Genomic DNA, 17,468 nt, shown 5'->3' on the forward strand with positions numbered 1-17,468 from the left:
TTTCCTTAATTGCCCAGTAGCACACTCATCAACAGTGATGAAATGCTTTGAGAGGTTGGTCATGACCAGACTGAACTCCTGCCCCAACAAGGAACTGGACCCATTGCAATTTGCCTATCACCACAATAGGTCAATGGCAGACGCAATCTCAGTGGATCTCCACACGGCTTTAGACCACCTAGACAGCACAAGCACCTACGTCAGGATGCTGTTCATCGACTGTAGCTCAGCATTTAATACCATCATTCGCACAATCCAGATTGAGAAATTACAGAACCTGGGCCTCTGTACCTCCCTCTGCAATTGGATCCTCAACTTCCTAACTGGAAGACAACAATCGCTGTGGATTCGTGATAACACATCCTCCTCGCTGACAATCAACACTGGCGCACCTCAGGGGTGTGTGCCTAGCACACTGCTCTACTCTCTGTATACACATGACTGTCTGGCTAGGCATAGCTCAAATACCATCTATAAGTTTGATGATGATACAACCATTGTTGGTAGAATCTCAGGTGATGATGAGCGGGCATACAGGAGTGAGATATGCTAGCTAGTGGAATGGTGCCGCAACAACAACCTGGGACTCAACATCAGTAAGACGAAAAAGCTGATTGTGGACTTCAGGAAGGGTAAGGTGAAGGAACACATACCAATCCTCATAGTCATAGTCATTCTTTATTGATCCCGAGGGAAATTGGTTTTCGTTACAGTTGCACCATAAATAATTAAATAGTAATATGTAAATTATGCCAGGAAATAAGTCCAGGACCAGCCTATTGGCTCAGGGTGTCTGACCCTCCAAGGGAGGAGTTGTAAAGTTTGATGGCCACAGGCAGGAATGACTTCCTATGATGCTCAATGTTGCATCTCGGTGGAATGAGTCTCTGGCTGAATGTACTCCTGTGCCCAAGCAGTCCAGTATGTAGTGAATGGGAGACATTGTCCAAGGTGGCATGCAACTTGGACAGCATCCTCTTTTCAGACACCACCGTCAGAGAGTCCAGTTCCATCCCCACAACATCACTGGCCTTACGAATGAGTTTGTTGATTCTGTTGGTGTCTGCTACCCTCATAGAGGGATCAGAAGTGGAGAGAGTGAACAGCTTCGAGTTTCTGGGTGTCAAGATCTCTGAGATCTAACCTGGTCCCAACATATCGATGTAGCTATAAAGAAGGCAAGATAGCGGCTATACTATATTAGGAGTTGAAGAGATTTGGCATTTCAACAAATACACTCAAAAACTTCTATAGTTGTACTGTGGAGAGCATCAATATACGTAATTGATTTACTTGTTTATTGATGATTATTTTATTTATTATTTTTTTTCTCTGCTAGATTATGTATTGCATTGAACTGCTGCTGTTAAGTTGACAAATTTCACGTCATATGCTGGTGATAAATCTGATTCTAATTCTGAGTTCTGGTCATTCCACTACAAGAAGGGTGTTGAGGCTTTGGAGAGGATGCAGAAGATGAAGGGAGATCTGTTACAGGTTTATAAGATTATACAAGGCATAGATGGAGTGGAGAGACAGTACTTGTTTCCCAGCGTTGAAATGTTTAATACCAGAGAGTATGCATTAATGCTGAGAGGGGGTAGGTTCAAAGGGGATATGAGAGGTAAGTTTTTTTACTCAGAGTGGTGGATACCTGGAATGCACTGCCTGGTATGGTGGTAGAGAAAAATACATTGGAGGCTTTTAAGAGATGTTAAGATAAGCACATGAATGTGAGGAAGATGGAGGGATATGGACTTTTTACCTGGTTTAGCACAACATTGTGGGCTGAAAGTTCCTGTGCTGTGCTGTCCTAGAACATAGAAAACCTACAGCACAATGCAGGCCCTTCGGCCCACAAAACTGTGCCGAACATGCCCTTACCTTAGAAATTACCGAGGGTTACCCATAGACCTCTATTTTTCTGAGCTCCATGTACCTCTCCAGGAGTCTCTTAAAAGACCCTATCGTATCCACCTCCACCACCCATTCCACGCACTCACCACTCTCTGCGTATTATTAAAAAAAAACTTCACCCTGACATCTCCTCTGTACCTGCTTCCAAGCGCCTTAAAACTGTACCATCTCATGCTAGCCATTTCAGCCCTGAGAAAAAGCCTCTGACTACCCACACGATCAATGCCTCTCATCATCTTATACATCTCTATCAGGTCATCTCTCATCCTCCGTCACTCCAAAGAGAAAAGGCTGAGTTCACTCAACCTGTTTTCATAAGGCATGCTCCCCAATCCAGGCAACATCCTCGTAAATCTCCTCTGCACCCTTCCTATGGCTTCCACATTCTTCCTGTAGTGAGGTGACCAGAACTGAGCACAGTACTCCAAGTGGGGTCTGACCAGGGTCCTACATAGCTGCAACATTACTTCTTGGCTCCAAAACTCAATCCCATGACTGATGAAGGCCAATGTACCGTTTGTCTTCTTAACCACAGAGTCAACCTGTGCAGTTGCTTTGAGTGTCCTATGGACTCGGACCCCAAGATCCCTCTGATCCTCCACACTGCCAAGAGTCTTGCCATATTCTGTCACCATATTTGACCTACCAAAATGAACCACCTCACACTTATCTGGGTTGAACTCCATCTGCCACTTCTCAGCCCAGTTTTGCATCCTATCAATATCCCGCTATAACCTCTGACAGCCCTCCACACTGTCCACAGTACCTCCAATCTTTGTGTCATCAGCAAATTTACTAACCTATCCTTCCACTTCTTCATCTAGGTCATTTAGAAAAATCACGAAGAGCAGGGGTCCCAGAACAGATCCCTGAAGTACACCACTGGTGACCGAACTCCATGCAGAGTATGACCTGTCTACATCCACTCTTTGCCTTCTATGGGCAAGTCAGTTCTGGATCCACAAAGCAATGTCCCCTTGGATCCCATGCCTCCTTACTTTCTCACTAAGCATTGCATGGGGTATCTTATGAAATGCCTTGCTGAAATCTATATACACCATATCTACTCCTCTACCTTCAATGTGTTTTGTCACATCCTCAAAAAAAATTTATTCAGGCTTATAGGGCAAGACCTGCCTTTGACAAAGCCATGCTGACTATTCCCAATCATATTATTTCTCTCCAAATGTTCATAAATCCCACCTCTCAGGATCTTAAAGTAAAAATTAAATTACCAACCACTGAAGTAAGACTCACTGGTCTATAATTTCCTGGGCTATCTCTACACCCTTTCTTGAATAAAGGAACAACATCCACAACCCTCCAATCCTCTGGAACCTCTCCTGTCCCTGGTGATGACGCACTGATTGTTCTAATCAATGTTGTGGTGACAGAATATAACCTGTACAAAGAGCAGGGGTACTTCTTATAGCCAACTGATCATTGGGAAAAGTTTGTGCATTTCCTTCAATACCCATTAATTATAAAATCTGTATCCTGTTTGTAGAATTGTCTGTTTTCTATTCCAATGGACTGGCCAACTGTCCTTCCTTGGGATCTTGCTTTTCATATATTATTTTCCATGTTTTGATCCATAAGAAGAGTAATTGTGTTTCATAGGATTGGGGAATAAGCAATTGGTGTTTCAGACTGAGACCATTCATCAGGACTGGAAAGGAAGAGGGAGAAGCCAGAACAAGGCGTTCAGGAGGGGAAGGAATACAAGCCGGCAAGTGATGGAGCTTCCCTTGCTCTTACCTTCCACTCAGTGAGCCTCAGAATCAAACCTGTTATTCTCTGTAACTTCTGCCATATTCAACAGGATCCCACTACTTAATATATCTTTCCTTTCCTCCCCACCTCCAATTTACACAGGGATCCTCCGTACTTGATTCCCTTGTCCACTCATCCCTCCCTACGAGTCTCCTTCCTGGCACTTAACTCCGCAAGCAGACAAGTGTCACACCTGCCCCTACACCATGACCATATGACCGTAAGACAGAGGAGCAGAATTATGCTCTTTGGCCCATCGAATACTCAGCCATTCAATCATGGCTGGTCCTTTTTCTCACCATCCTCAGCCCTACTCCCCAGCCTCCTCCCAATAACCTTTGACACCTTTTCCAATCAAGAAGCGATCAATCTCTGCCTTAAATACATCCAACGACCTGGCCTCTACAGCTGCCTGTGGTAACAAATTCCACAAAAATTCACCATTCCTTGGCTGAAGAAATTTCCCACATCTCTTTTTTTAAACAGACACCCCTCTATCCTGAGACTGTTCCCTTTTGTTCTAGAATTCTCCCACCATGGAAAGCAACCTTTCCACATCTGCTCTGTCTAGGCCTTTCAACATTCAAAAGGTTTCAATGAGATCCCCCCTCATCCTTCTAAATTCTAGCGAATACAGACCCAGAGCCATAAAACGTTCCTTTCATTCCTGGAATCATCCTTGTGAGCCTCCTCTGACCCTCTCCAATGCCAGCACATTCCCCCTCACCACCATCAATCCTTCCAAGTGAGGCAACTGACTTGCACTTTACTTGCAAGTCTGTCTGGTCATCCACTGCATTAGGCATTCCTGATTTGGCCTCCATTATATTAGTGAAGTGCAGCGTAGATTGGGAGATTGCTTCTTCAAGCATCTTCGCTCCGTCCACCAAAAAAAGCAGGATTTCCCGGTGGCCACCCATTTTATTTCTACTTCCCACTTCAATTCCAACGTATCAATCCACACTCAGGATGGAGGAGCGACACCTCATATTCCATCTAGGTAGCCTCGATGGCATGAACATCGATTTTTCTAACTTTTGGTAATTTCTCCCCCATCACCATTCTCTTTTTCCATTCCCCATTCTGGCTCCCCGCTTACCCCTTCTCTTCTCCCCACCTACCTATCACCTCCCTCTGATGCCCCTCCTCCTTCCCTTTCTCCTATGGTCCACTCTCTCTCATCGGATTCCTTCTTCCTTCACTCTTTACCGCTTCCAACTATCATCTCCCGGCTTCTCAGTTCACCCCCTACCTCAACAATTACCTTCCCCCTCTCCAGGTTTCATCTATCACTGGCCAGCTTCTATTCCTTCCACTCACCCCACGTTCTTATTCTGGCTGCTTCCCCCTTCCTTTCCAACCTGATGAAGGGTCTCGGGCTGAAACATCGACTGCTTACGCTCCTCCAAAGATGCTGCCGGACCTGCTGAGTTCCTCCAGCATTTCCTGTTTGTCGCCCTGGATTTCCAGCACCTGCAGAAGCTCTTCTGTTTATTCATAGGATGTGATGTGTATCTCAGCTGTCATATTGATTCAAATTTTCTTTGTTTAGGGTTTTCCCGGAAAGCCAGGACTGCGTGGGCCAAAGGGGGAGAAGGTAAGCCTGTTAGTTACATTTTCCTAAATGTTGCCTCAGTAAACAAACTGATTATTTTAAATATTATTGCGTGCTGCAGCAATTTTCACACACAAAATCTGGAAAAATGGAACTCAAATCCCTGATAGAGGTAATGTTTCGAGAAGAGAAGGAGATGGTTACCACAAGCATGTTACATGGTGGTGCAGACTCAAGGGGCTGAGAGGCCTTATCCTGCTCTTATCTTGAATGTAACTTGGAGATGCTTTGGTCATGATGTTCCAAAACCCTTCATTGAAGTATAACTACTGGGCTCACCCAGAAGTACGTACCCTATATCTCGTTGTCTCCCACTTTGTATCCAACTCCCTACTCTCCATACTGTGCACTTTCACCTTTGTTGACCTTGTGGTACTTTGATGAATGATCCCACTACCTCTATAATTAACATTATTCACTGCTTTTCCATCTGCTATAGTGGCTAGCATACCAAATTAGTCAGTTAGTCTTGGATCAATGTTCAAGTGATTAATCACTCTCCTAAGAAGCATCTAAGCTGCATTCCTTTGTCTCTATTAAACTAACAGGTCTTTCATTACCTGATTTATTTCCCTTGGATTGGAAAACTGCCTTTCTAAATCAAGGGTTATGAACTTTCTGACCAGGATTTCGCTTCTTCACATCTGAGTTAGGAGAGGAGAAGACCACTGGGCCACTCAAATCTGTACCACTGTGTAGTGATTTCACAGATCACTGTGTGTGATCTCTCCACACCACAACCCCCCATCACCTTGCACTTCCTTGATTATCAAGCATATATCTTCATTTACCTTAACATTATCCAAGTATCTGCTCCATCACCCTTTCAGAAAGAGAGTTCCACAAATGCATGGCGCTTACAGAAAAACTTTGCCCTGTTTGTCTTAAATACCTGACCCTTTAATTCTTAGTTATCTGATCTTGTTCTAGATTGTCCCAAAAGAGAAAATACCTTCTCCTCAGAATCTCATGTATTGCAATCAAGTCTCTTCTCTCTTCAAAACCCCAGTGGACACAAGCCTAGCCAATTATTCGTTCCTCATATTCTATGTGTTGGTCTCACAAACCTTCTCTAAACTACTTGCAACTTACTAATATCCAATACACAGGATTCCAGATTTCATCTCACCAGTGCCCTATGTAGTTGGTGCATAACCAGCTGACTTTAGACAACATTAAGGAATTCTTAGTATGGAAACACTACCTGTTCACCTTTACCCCTAGGACATGTCACTTAGAACAATACAGTACAACTCTTCTACAAGACACTCATAAACAAATGTGATTTCTCATATTCATTGATTCTTCTGTGTGTTCTGCTATTGTCAATAAAAGCTCTGAGCATTTTCTTATGGCTAATGTCAGCCAACTAGCCTGTAGTTCATTGTTTTCTGACCCCTTCCCACCCCTTTCTTGAATAAATCAGCTACATTTTCTCCACTAATATGTAATTCACTACTTTCCAATCCAATAGGCCCTTCCCTAAATTTAGGAAACTCGAGGAAACTTAAAAGGTCATCAACTATCTCAGCATCCTCTTATTTTGTGACCCCAGGATAAAGTCCCTAGTGGCCTGGAGACTTGCCACTCTGCAGTCCCAACAAGCAGTAGAGTCACAGCACCCTGGTGATTGCAATTTTTCTGAATTCCATCCTTCCAACATTCCTGTTCCTGATTTACCACTAATTAGGTTGTTTTACTTGTATCCTGTATGATGATGGCTGATACAAAGTACCTGTGCAGTCTATCTGCCGTCCACTTTATTTCTTTAATAAGATTCAAGGTTGAAGATTGTTTAATGTCATTCCCTTTATACAAGTGTACAGGAGAATAAAATAATTGACAGGAAATAATGAAGCAGATTTGGAGTTGTAAGTGCAATGTTATCATTCATTTCAGGAGGTCCAGAATACAAGAGCAGGGATGTGATGCTGAGGTTTTATAAGGCACTGGTGAAGCCTCACCTTGAGTATTGTGAACAGTTTTGGGCCCCACATCTTAGAAAAGATGTGCTGGCGTTGGAGAGGGTCCAGAGGAGGTTCACAAGGATGATTCTGGGAATGAAAGGGTTATCATACAAGGAATGTTTGATGGTTTTGTGTCTGTACTCGCTGGAATTTAGAAGGATGGGGGGGGGAGGGATCTCATTGAAATCTTTTGAATGTTAAAAGGCCTAGTCAGAGTAGATGTAGAAAGTATGTTTCCCATGGTGGGGGAGCCTAGGACAAGAGGACATAGCTTCAGGATAGAGGGACATGGAATTTGTTGCTACATACAGCTGTAGAGGCCAGGTCGTTGGGTGAATTTAAGACAGAGATTGATAGGTTCTTAATTGGAGATGGCATCAAAGTTAGGGGGAGAAAGACGGGAAATGGGGTTGAGGAGGGGAAAAAAGGATCAGCCACAATTGAATGACAGAGCAGACTCGATGGGCCAAATGGCCTAATTCTGCTCGTATGTCTTATGGTCTGAGTGGAGTTAATTCCCTCACTCACGTTCTACAGTACCAACCCTCACTTTGCTAATTTGGTTTTTTAAAACACATCTACACAAACTCTTACTGGTCGTTTCTACATTCCTGACCAGCTTTATCTTTTATACATTAGACTCATTTATTGCTGTTTTTCTTGCCTCTTTTAATACCGGGTTGAAGAGCATCAGGCTCTGCATGAACTTCCACAGTTAATACCATCAGCTCCTCTGAGGTATTTCTCTGTCTTTACTCATATTGAACCAAGAAGCCAATCTCACAGTCACAAAGCTACTTGGAACAGAAACAGGCCCTCCGGCCCATCATATCTATACCAACCATCAAGTACCCATACTAATCTCATTTACCAAGGACTTGTAGTACAGCATTGTAAGCCCTTGTGATGCATGTGTTCACCGAGACTCTTCTTAAACCTGCCTCTGCAGTGTAGTACGACTTTAACTGTACTGTGATTGAGAAAATTCGTTCTCAAATCTCTAACCATTTACTGCTGACTTTCAAACTTGTACATTTTTAACATAGACAAATATTTCTGATTATCCACCCAGTCAATGCCCCTCATAACTTTATACATATCTATCAATTCTCAAGGAAAACAAACACACGCCATCAATTCTCTCATCATGACTGAAACATTCTAACCAGACAACATCCCGCTGAATCCCCTCTGCACCCTCTCCAATGCAATCGCACCCTTCCTATAGTTTGATGAGCTGAATTGTGTGTATTACTCTAGTTGTTTCATTTTGTATAAAGTATTTATAATGTTTTATAAAGTATTACTATCACAATCTGCTTTTGTATTCTGTGCTCCAGCTAATGAGAGCCAGTATCATATTTGCCGCCTTCACCATCCATCTATCTGTGTTGTTGACTTCAGGGATCAAAGGATTTGTACGCTAGGGTTCCTCTGTTCTTTAAAACTTCGCAAGCCACTCCATCACAGTGTGTCTTAAACCTTCTCCTCCTCCTCCTCCTCCCAATGTGCATCTTTGCACAATGTTCTCATAATTTCTATTTTTCATTGTTATGAAGCATAGAAAGCCTACAGCACAATACAGGCCCTTCAACCCACAAAGCTGTGCCAAACATGTCCTTACCTGAGAAATTACCTAGGGTTACCCATAGCCCTCCATTTTTCTGAGCTCCATATACCTGTCCAGGAGTCTCTTAAAAGACCCTATCATATCTGTGTCCACCACCGTCGCCAGCAGCCCATGCTTGCCTTTTAAACAGATTATTATTGTTCTGTTGCCTGAGATTACCTTTGTCACTAATAACAGCACTGTCAATATTTTAGATTAGATTATGAGGACACTCAGTCCTCGTTTATTGTCATTTAGAAATGCATGCATTAAAAAATGATACAATGTTCCTCCAGAATGATATCACAAGAAAATACAGGACAAACCAAGACTAAAACTGACAAAACCACATAATTATAACATATAGTTACAACAGTGCAAAGCAATACCATAATTTGATAAAGAGCAGACCATGGGCACGGTAAAGAAAGTCTCAAAGTCCCAATAGCCTCATCATCTCATGCATTCGGCAGAAGGCAGAAACTCTCCCTGCCATGAACCTCCAAGCGCCACAAGCTTGCCGATGCAACAACATTGGAAGCACCCGACCACAGCAGACTCTGAGTCCGTCCAAAAACTCCGAGCCTCTGACCAGCCCCTCCGACACAGCCTTTCTGAGCACTATCGTCTGCCGAGCACTTCGAACCCGCCCCGGCCACCAAGCAACAAGTAAAGCAGAGGACTCGGGGACTTCCCCTTTGGAGATTTTGGACCACACAGTAGCAAAAGCAGTGAAGCAGGCATTTCAGAAGTTTCTCCAGATGTTCCTCCGTACTCTCACGTCCGTCTCCATCAAATCAGGATTGTGCATGGCACCCTACTTGACAAATAACAGACATCACCACCGGAGTGGCCGCTGCGAGCTGTGTCGGGCCGCCATCTTCTCCTCCCGTAATGTTCAAACAATAATTCTACTTCTATATGCTTCTGTATCCAAATGTTATTATAGTTAACTAACATCAGTGTTCCCGCAGTGATCATCATGGTGCTCCATCAGTTACAGGTTTCCAGCCAACAAAATAACCCTCCACCATGATCCACTGTCCCCTCCCAATTTTAGGTCTAATTTGCCAACTTGTCTTAAATCCAATGGGGTCTCTCAGGAAATTTAGGGGATACTTGGCCCTCCTCCTCTTCTTCCTCTCACTCCTCCTTGTCCTCTTCCTCTTCTTCTCCCTCTCTCTTCCTGCTTGCATTATCACCACCTTCTGAACTGGAGTGTGTCAGGATATCTAAATCCTACATATTTATTGTATCAAATTCTTTAAAATGGTCTGTATTCTTAAGGAACTGTACTATATATTTAAAACAATAATCCTGTGATCCTTTTCTGCAAAAGATTGTTAATGTTAAATTGTATTTTATTCCATGATATCTTTAAAATCAACCATTCCTTCTCTTAATTATATCTTGAATACCTTATTGTCACATGTTCAACCATTTCTTGCTGATTACAATACTTGCCCCTCCCATTATTGTGTTTCTTCATTGAAAGCAATGTACTATTTAACCTGGCGGACAGACCTCTACCTCACTGAGGCAAAACAGCAGCTCTCTGACACCTCCGCTTACTTACCCCTGGAACAGGACCCCACCAAAAAACATCAAACCATTGTCTCCCGTACCATCACTGCCCTTATCAATTACAGAGGCCTTCCATCCTCAGCCGCTAAACTCATAATTCCCACACCCCGTACTGCTCAGTTTTACCTCCTCCCCAAAAACCACAAGCCTGACTGTCCCTGTAGACCCATAGTTCCGGCTTGCTCCTGTCTCACCGAACTTGTATCTGCTTACCTGGGCTCCATTTTGTCACCTATAGTTCAGTCTCTCCCCACCAACATCCAGGACACATCCCATGCCCTCCACCTCTTCAATGACTTCCAGTTCCCCAGTCCCAACCACTTCATTTTCACTATGGAAGTCCAATCCTTATACACCTCCATTCCCCAACAAGAAGGCCTCAAAGCCCTCCGCTACTTTCTGGACAATAGACCTCACCAGTTCCCCACCACCACTACCCTCCAGTTGGCGGAACTGGTTCTCACACTTAATAACTTCTCTTTTGGCTCTTCCCACTTTCTTCAGACAAAGGGTGTAGCTATGGGAACTCGCATGGTCCCCAGCTATGCCTGCCTCTTCGTTGGTTATGTGGAACAGTCTGTGCTCCAAACCTATTCTGGTACTGCTCCCCAACTTTTCCTTCAGTACATGACGACTACATTGGTGCTGCTTCCTGCACCCATGCTGAGCTCATCAATTTCATCGACTTTACTTCAAACTTCCACCCAAACCTCAAATTCACTTGGTCTATTTCGGACACTTCTCTCCCCTTTCTCGATCTCTCAGTCTTCATTCTCTGGAGACAGACTGTTCACTGACATCTTCTACATGCCCACTGACTCATAACTACCTCAACTATACCTCTTCCCACCCCGCCACATGGAAAAATGCCATTCCCTATTCCCAGTTCCTCCGTCTCCGCCGCATCTGCTCCCAGGATGAGGCTTTCCGTTCCAGGACATCTCAAATGTCCTCTTTCTTTAAGGATCATGGTTTCCCTTCTGCCGTCATCAACGATGTCCTCACCCGCATCTCCTCCATTTCCCGCACTTCGGCCCTCACCCCATCCTCCCGCCACCACAACAGGGACAGAGTTCCCTTTGTCCTCACCTACCACCCCACCAGCCTCCGGATCCAACGCATTATCCTCCGCAACTTCCGCCACCTTCAACAGGACCCCACCACTAAGCACATCTTTCCCTCTCCACTCCTCTGCTTTCCACAGGGATCGGTCCCTCCGCGACTCCGTGATCCACACGTCCCTCCTCCCCACGGATCTCCCACTCGGCACTTATCCCTGTAAGCGTAAGTGCTACACCTGTCCCCACACCTCCTCTCTTGCCACCATTCAAGGCCCCAAACAGTCCTTCCAGGTGAGGCAACACTTCACTTGTGAGTCTGTTGGGGTCATCTATTGCATCCGGTGCTCCTGGTGCGGCCCCCTCTGCATCGGTGAAACCTGACGCAGATTGGGGGACCACTTCGTCGAGCACCTCCGCTCCATCCGCCACAACAGACAGGATCTCCCGGTTGCCACCCACTTCAACACTGCTTCCCACTCCCATTCAGATATGTCCATACATGGCCTCCTCTACTGCCATGATGAGACTACACTCAGGTTGGAGGAGCAACACCTTATATACCATCTAGGTAGTCTCCAGCCCCTTGGTATGAACATAGAATTCTCCAACTTCTGGTAATTCCTTCCCCCTCCCTTCCCCTATCCCTATGTCACTCTGCCCCCTCAACCAGCTGCCGATCACCTCCCTCATGGTTCCGCCTTCTCCTACTACCCATTGTGTTTTCCCGTATTCTTTCTTCACCTTTCCTGCCTATCACCTCCCTGCTTCTCCTCACCCACCCCTTTATCTTTCCCCTTACTGGTTTTTCACCTGGAACCTACCAGCCTTCTCCTTCTCACCCTCCCCCCACCTCCTTTATAGGGCCTCTGCCCCTTCCCTCTACAGTCCTGACGAAGGGTTCCGGCCCGAAACGTCGACTCATCGTTTCCACGAATGCTGCCCGACCTGCTGACTTCCTCCAGCGTGTTGTGAGTGTTACTATTTAACCCTGTGCCCAAACCTCAATCTTGATATTATCACCTCCTCCCTTGTGCTCTTTCACACATTCCTCGACAGTCCCACTTCTTGATATTACGAAGATATCTTCCTATTCTCTTTTCATTCTAGTGTTTTCTCCACATTTTTAAACTTCAGTTTTAGTAATGTTTTTCATTACTCTTTTACTGTAATTTATTTGAATGTCTAAGTCTGCTTGTCCAGTTGCCTCCTTTGCTAATTTATCCGTTTGCTCATTTCCTCTAATACCAATGTGTGCTGGATTCCACATTAAACATGTACCGAGTCCCACCATTTTAAGTATATTAAGATTTGTATTATCTCACACATAATGTCTGGTTTTGCCACTGAATATAAATCCTTCAGACTCGTGATTGTTGTGGTTGACTCAGACTATATTAGAACTCTCATTAATCTTGCTTCCTCTTCCCACTGCAAAGCGAATCGTCCAGCTGTCACTGAGAAATCATCATTTATCCTCACCTGCTTTTTCATGTTAAAATCAGGCACTACCAATCCTACCCCTAATCTACTATTTTCATTTTAGAACATCTGTGCATATCCGTAAGCATCCATAATAATTATTATTTACACAAGATTCAACTAAATTGATTTAAAATCACTTCTCTATTTTTTCTGTCTCCTTTTGAATAATTGAAGATCCACCCCTGGTGCTTCACACAGCCATGGAGACTCTCCAGGAAAAGGCACTGTAGCACTCACTACCTTATTACTAATTCCTGTCCTTTCTGCATTTCCTTCAATAGTCCATGCAAGACTTCTACTCTTCTTGCTTTCCTTTTCCCAGCATGGATCTAAAAGCTGTTTACTTGGATGATTTTCTCCATGCCCTTGTAGGTTTGCCCAATATGTTAATGCAAACTGTGTTCTTCTCAGATCCTGAGGTGCCTCTCCCAACTCCAGCTGCAATGCTGCTACTGGCATTGTCCATATTGCCCCACTGATGCTTGATTTTGAATTACTGCATATCCAGTTTCTTGAGCATACTGTGTGATGCCAATCTACATGGCATACTTCCATAGTTCAGTATTGTTCTTATTAATCCTTTATATTAGGGGTTCCCAACCTGGGCCCCACGGATCCCTTGCATAATGGTATTGATCTATGGCAGGGATTTCCTGCAGCTCCCCGTTCCTTTCCTATTAAACACCTCAGAACTTTCAGCACTTTCTTACTTTTGGTTATTATTTCCTTAATGTGTGTTACCATGTGAGCCTTTTATCAAACCAAATTCCTAAAAATCTAAAGGTATCCACATTTTCTAATTGTATACCATAAAGTTTTAGTTTGAAGTGTTACTGATAATGGTTGGGATGACCCATCTTGTAAAACACTGTGCAGAAGACAATGGCGACCCACTTCTGTAGAAAAAAAATGAGAACAATCATGGTCGTGAGACCGTGACTGCCTATGTTATACAATGTAGAAACATAGAGAAACATAGAAAACCTACAGCACAATACAGGCCCTTCGGCCCACAATGCTGTGCCGAACATATCCTTACTTTAGAAATTACCTAGGATTACACTTAGCCCTCTACTTTTCTAAGCTCCATGTACCTATCCAGGAGTCTCTTAAAAGACCCTATCATATCCGCCTCCACCAACGTCGCCAGCAGCCCGTTCCACGCACTCACCATTCTTACCCCTGACATCTCCTTTGTACCTACTTCCAAATGCCTTAAAACTGCCCTCTCGTGCTAGCCATTTCAGCCCTGGGAAAAAGCCTCTGACTATCCACACAATCAATGCCTCTCATCATCTTATACACCTCTGTCAGGTCATCTTTCAGGCTCCGTCGCTCTAAGGAGAAAGGGCCGAGTTCACTCAACCTATTCTCATGAGGCATGCTCCCCAATCCAGGAAGCACCCTTGTAAATCTCCTCTGCACCCTTTCTATGGTTTCCACATCCTTCCTGTAGTGAGGCAACCAGAACTGAGCACAGTACTCCAAGTGGGGTCTGACCAGGGTCCTATATAGCTGCAATATTACCTCTCGGCTCCTAAACTCAATCCCGTTATTGATGAAGGCCAATGCACCGTATGCCATCTTAACCACAGAGTCAACCTGCACAGCAGCTTTGAGTGTTCTATGGGATCTGTCCCCAAGATCCCTCTAATCCTCCACACTGCCAAGAGTCTTACCATTAATACTATATTCTGCCATCATACTTGACCTACCAAAATGAACCACCTCACACTTATCTGGGTTGAACTCCATCTGCCACTTCTCAGCCCAGTTTTGCATTCTATCAATGTCCTGCTGTAAGTTCTGACAGCCCTCCACACTATCCACAACATCCCCAACCTTTGTGTCATCAGCAAATTTACTAACCCATCCCTCCACTTCCTCATCCAGGTCATTTACAAACATCGCAAAGAGCAGGGGTCCCAGAACAGATCCCTGAAGCACACCACTGGTGACCGACCTCCATGCAGATCATGACCTGTCTGCAACCACTCTTTGCCTTCTGTGGGCAAGCCAGTTCTGGATCCACAAAGCAATGTCCCCTTGGATCCCATACCTCCTTACTTTCTCACTAAGCATTGCATGGGGTATCTTATGAAATGCCTTGCTGAAATCTATATACACCACATCTACTCCTCTACCTTCATCAATGTGTTTTGTCACATCCTCAAAAAAATTTATTCAGGCTCATAAGGCAGGAGCTGCCTTTGACAAAGCTATGCTGACTATTCCCAATCATATTATTCCTCTCCAAATGTTCATAAATCCTGCCTCTCAGGGTCTTCTCCAACAACTTGCCAACTATTGAAGTAAGACTCACTGGTCTATAATTTCCTGGGCTATCTCTACTTCATTTCTTGAATAAGGGAACAGCATCTGCAACCCTCCAATCCTCTGGAACCTCTCCTCTCCCCATTGCTTGCCTGGCATTCATCTCGTCCAGTCCCAGTGACTTATCCAACTTGATGCTTATCCAAAAGCTCCAGCACATCCTCTTCCTTAATATCTGCATGATCAAGCTTTTCAGTCTGCTGTAAGTCATCCCTACAATCACCAAAATCCTTTTCCGTAGTGAGTACTGAAATAAAGTATCTCTGCTATCTCCTCCGGTTCCAGACACAATTTTCCACTGTCATACTTGATTGGTCCTATTCTCTTATGTCTTATCCTTTTGCTCTTCACATACTTGTAGAATGCCTTGGGGTTCTCCTTAATCCTGTCCACCAAGGCCTTCTCATGGCCCCTTCTGGCCCTCATAATTTCATTCTTAAGCTCCTTCCTGCTAGCCTTATAATTTTCTAGATCTTTATCATTACCTAGTTTTTTGAACCTTTTTATAAGCTCTTCTTTTCTTCTTGACTAGATTTATAACAGCCTTGGTACACCACGGTTCCTGTACCCGACCATCCTTTCCCTGTCTCATTGAAATGTAACTATGCAGAACTCCACGCAAATATCCCGTGAACATTTGCCACACTTCTTCCTAGTTGTTCTAGTGAAAAAGATTATTTTGGATTTTGCTGCTGAAAATCTGAATCCCTATTTTAATGCCCAATCTTCCACTTAACTATTGCCTCGAAATTTCTGCATTGTAAATTTCACAATCCCACTCCTTTTCCACCTAGTTCCATTTTCCACAAAATAATATTTTAATATGACTATTTATATTAGAAAATATATCATTTGTCATATTGCAAATAATATGGACTAGCAACACTTTCCTGAGGGGTTGCTTTTTCTGCAATTTGTTTACTTAACATAGATTTCTCGATTTCCCGGCTCAACCATGATAAATCTACCAGTTAAAAGACCTTTTATCCAATTTAGCATTCGACCTCTAATTCCCAATTTATATACAGCTTTTTGATGATCAAATCTTCCTTCCACATCATATCAAATGCTTTCTCTGAATCAGAAAAGACTGTTACTACAGTTTCTCTGTTCAGTTGAGCACTCCTCACCTCATAGAACCATAGAACATTACAGCACAGAAACAGGCTTTTTGGCCCTTCTTGGCTGTGCCGAACCATTTATCTGCGTAGTCCCACTGACCTGCACCTGGACCATATCCCTCCATACACCTCTCATCCATGTACCTGTCCAAGTTTTTCTTAAATGATAAAAGTGAGCCCGCGCTTACCACTTCATCTAGAAGCTCATTCCACACTCCCACCACTCTCTGTGTGAAGAAGCCCCCCCCCCGATGTTCCCTTTAAACTTTTCCACTTCACCCTTAACCCATGTCCTCTGGTTTTTTTCTCCCCTTGCCTCAGTGTAAAAGCCTGTTTGCATTCACTCTATCTATACCCATCATAATTTTATATACCTCTTATCAAATCTCCCCTCATTTTTCTACGCTCCAGGAAATAAAGTCCTAACTCTGTAACTCAGTTTCTCAAGTCCCAGCAACATCCTTGTAAACCTTCTCTGCACTCTTTCAACCTTATCAATATCCTTCCTGTAATTTGGTGACCAAAACTGCACACAATACTCCAGATTCGGCCTCACCAATGCCTTATACAACCTCATCATAACATTCCAACTCTTATACTCAATACTTTGATTTATAAAGGCCAATGTACCAGAAGCTCTCCTTACGACCCTATCTACCTGTGATGCCACTTTTAGGGAATTTTGTAGCTGTATCCCCCGATTCCTCTGTTCTACTGCACTCCTCAGTGCCCTACCGTTTACCTTGTATGTTCTACCTTGGTTTGTCCTTCCTAAGTGCAATACCTCACACTTGTCTGTATTAAACTCCATCTGCCATTTTTCAGCCCATTTTTCCAGCTGGTCCAAATCCCTCTGCAAGCTTTGAAAACCTTCCTCACTGCCCACTATACCTCCAGTCTTTGTATCATCAGCAAATTTGCTGATCCAATTTAACACATTATCATCCAGATCATTGATATAGATGACAAATAACAATGGACCCAGCACTGATCCCTGTGGCACAC

At 43.9% G+C, this 17,468-nt stretch overlaps 1 protein-coding gene across 1 annotated transcript in view; it reads left to right on the plus strand.

Moving 5' to 3' along the window:
- col16a1 (collagen, type XVI, alpha 1) overlaps positions 1-17,468 on the plus strand; it is a 401,818-nt gene that overhangs the window by 211,626 nt on the left and 172,724 nt on the right. Inside the window, exon 24 of the mRNA XM_072247276.1 lies at positions 5,243-5,287. Coding sequence (XP_072103377.1) covers positions 5,243-5,287 — 45 coding nt within the window. The remainder of the gene's footprint in view (positions 1-5,242; positions 5,288-17,468) is intronic.

Source organism: Mobula birostris, chromosome 30, assembly GCF_030028105.1.
Source record: "Mobula birostris isolate sMobBir1 chromosome 30, sMobBir1.hap1, whole genome shotgun sequence".
Taxonomy (NCBI): Eukaryota; Metazoa; Chordata; class Chondrichthyes; order Myliobatiformes; family Myliobatidae; genus Mobula; species Mobula birostris.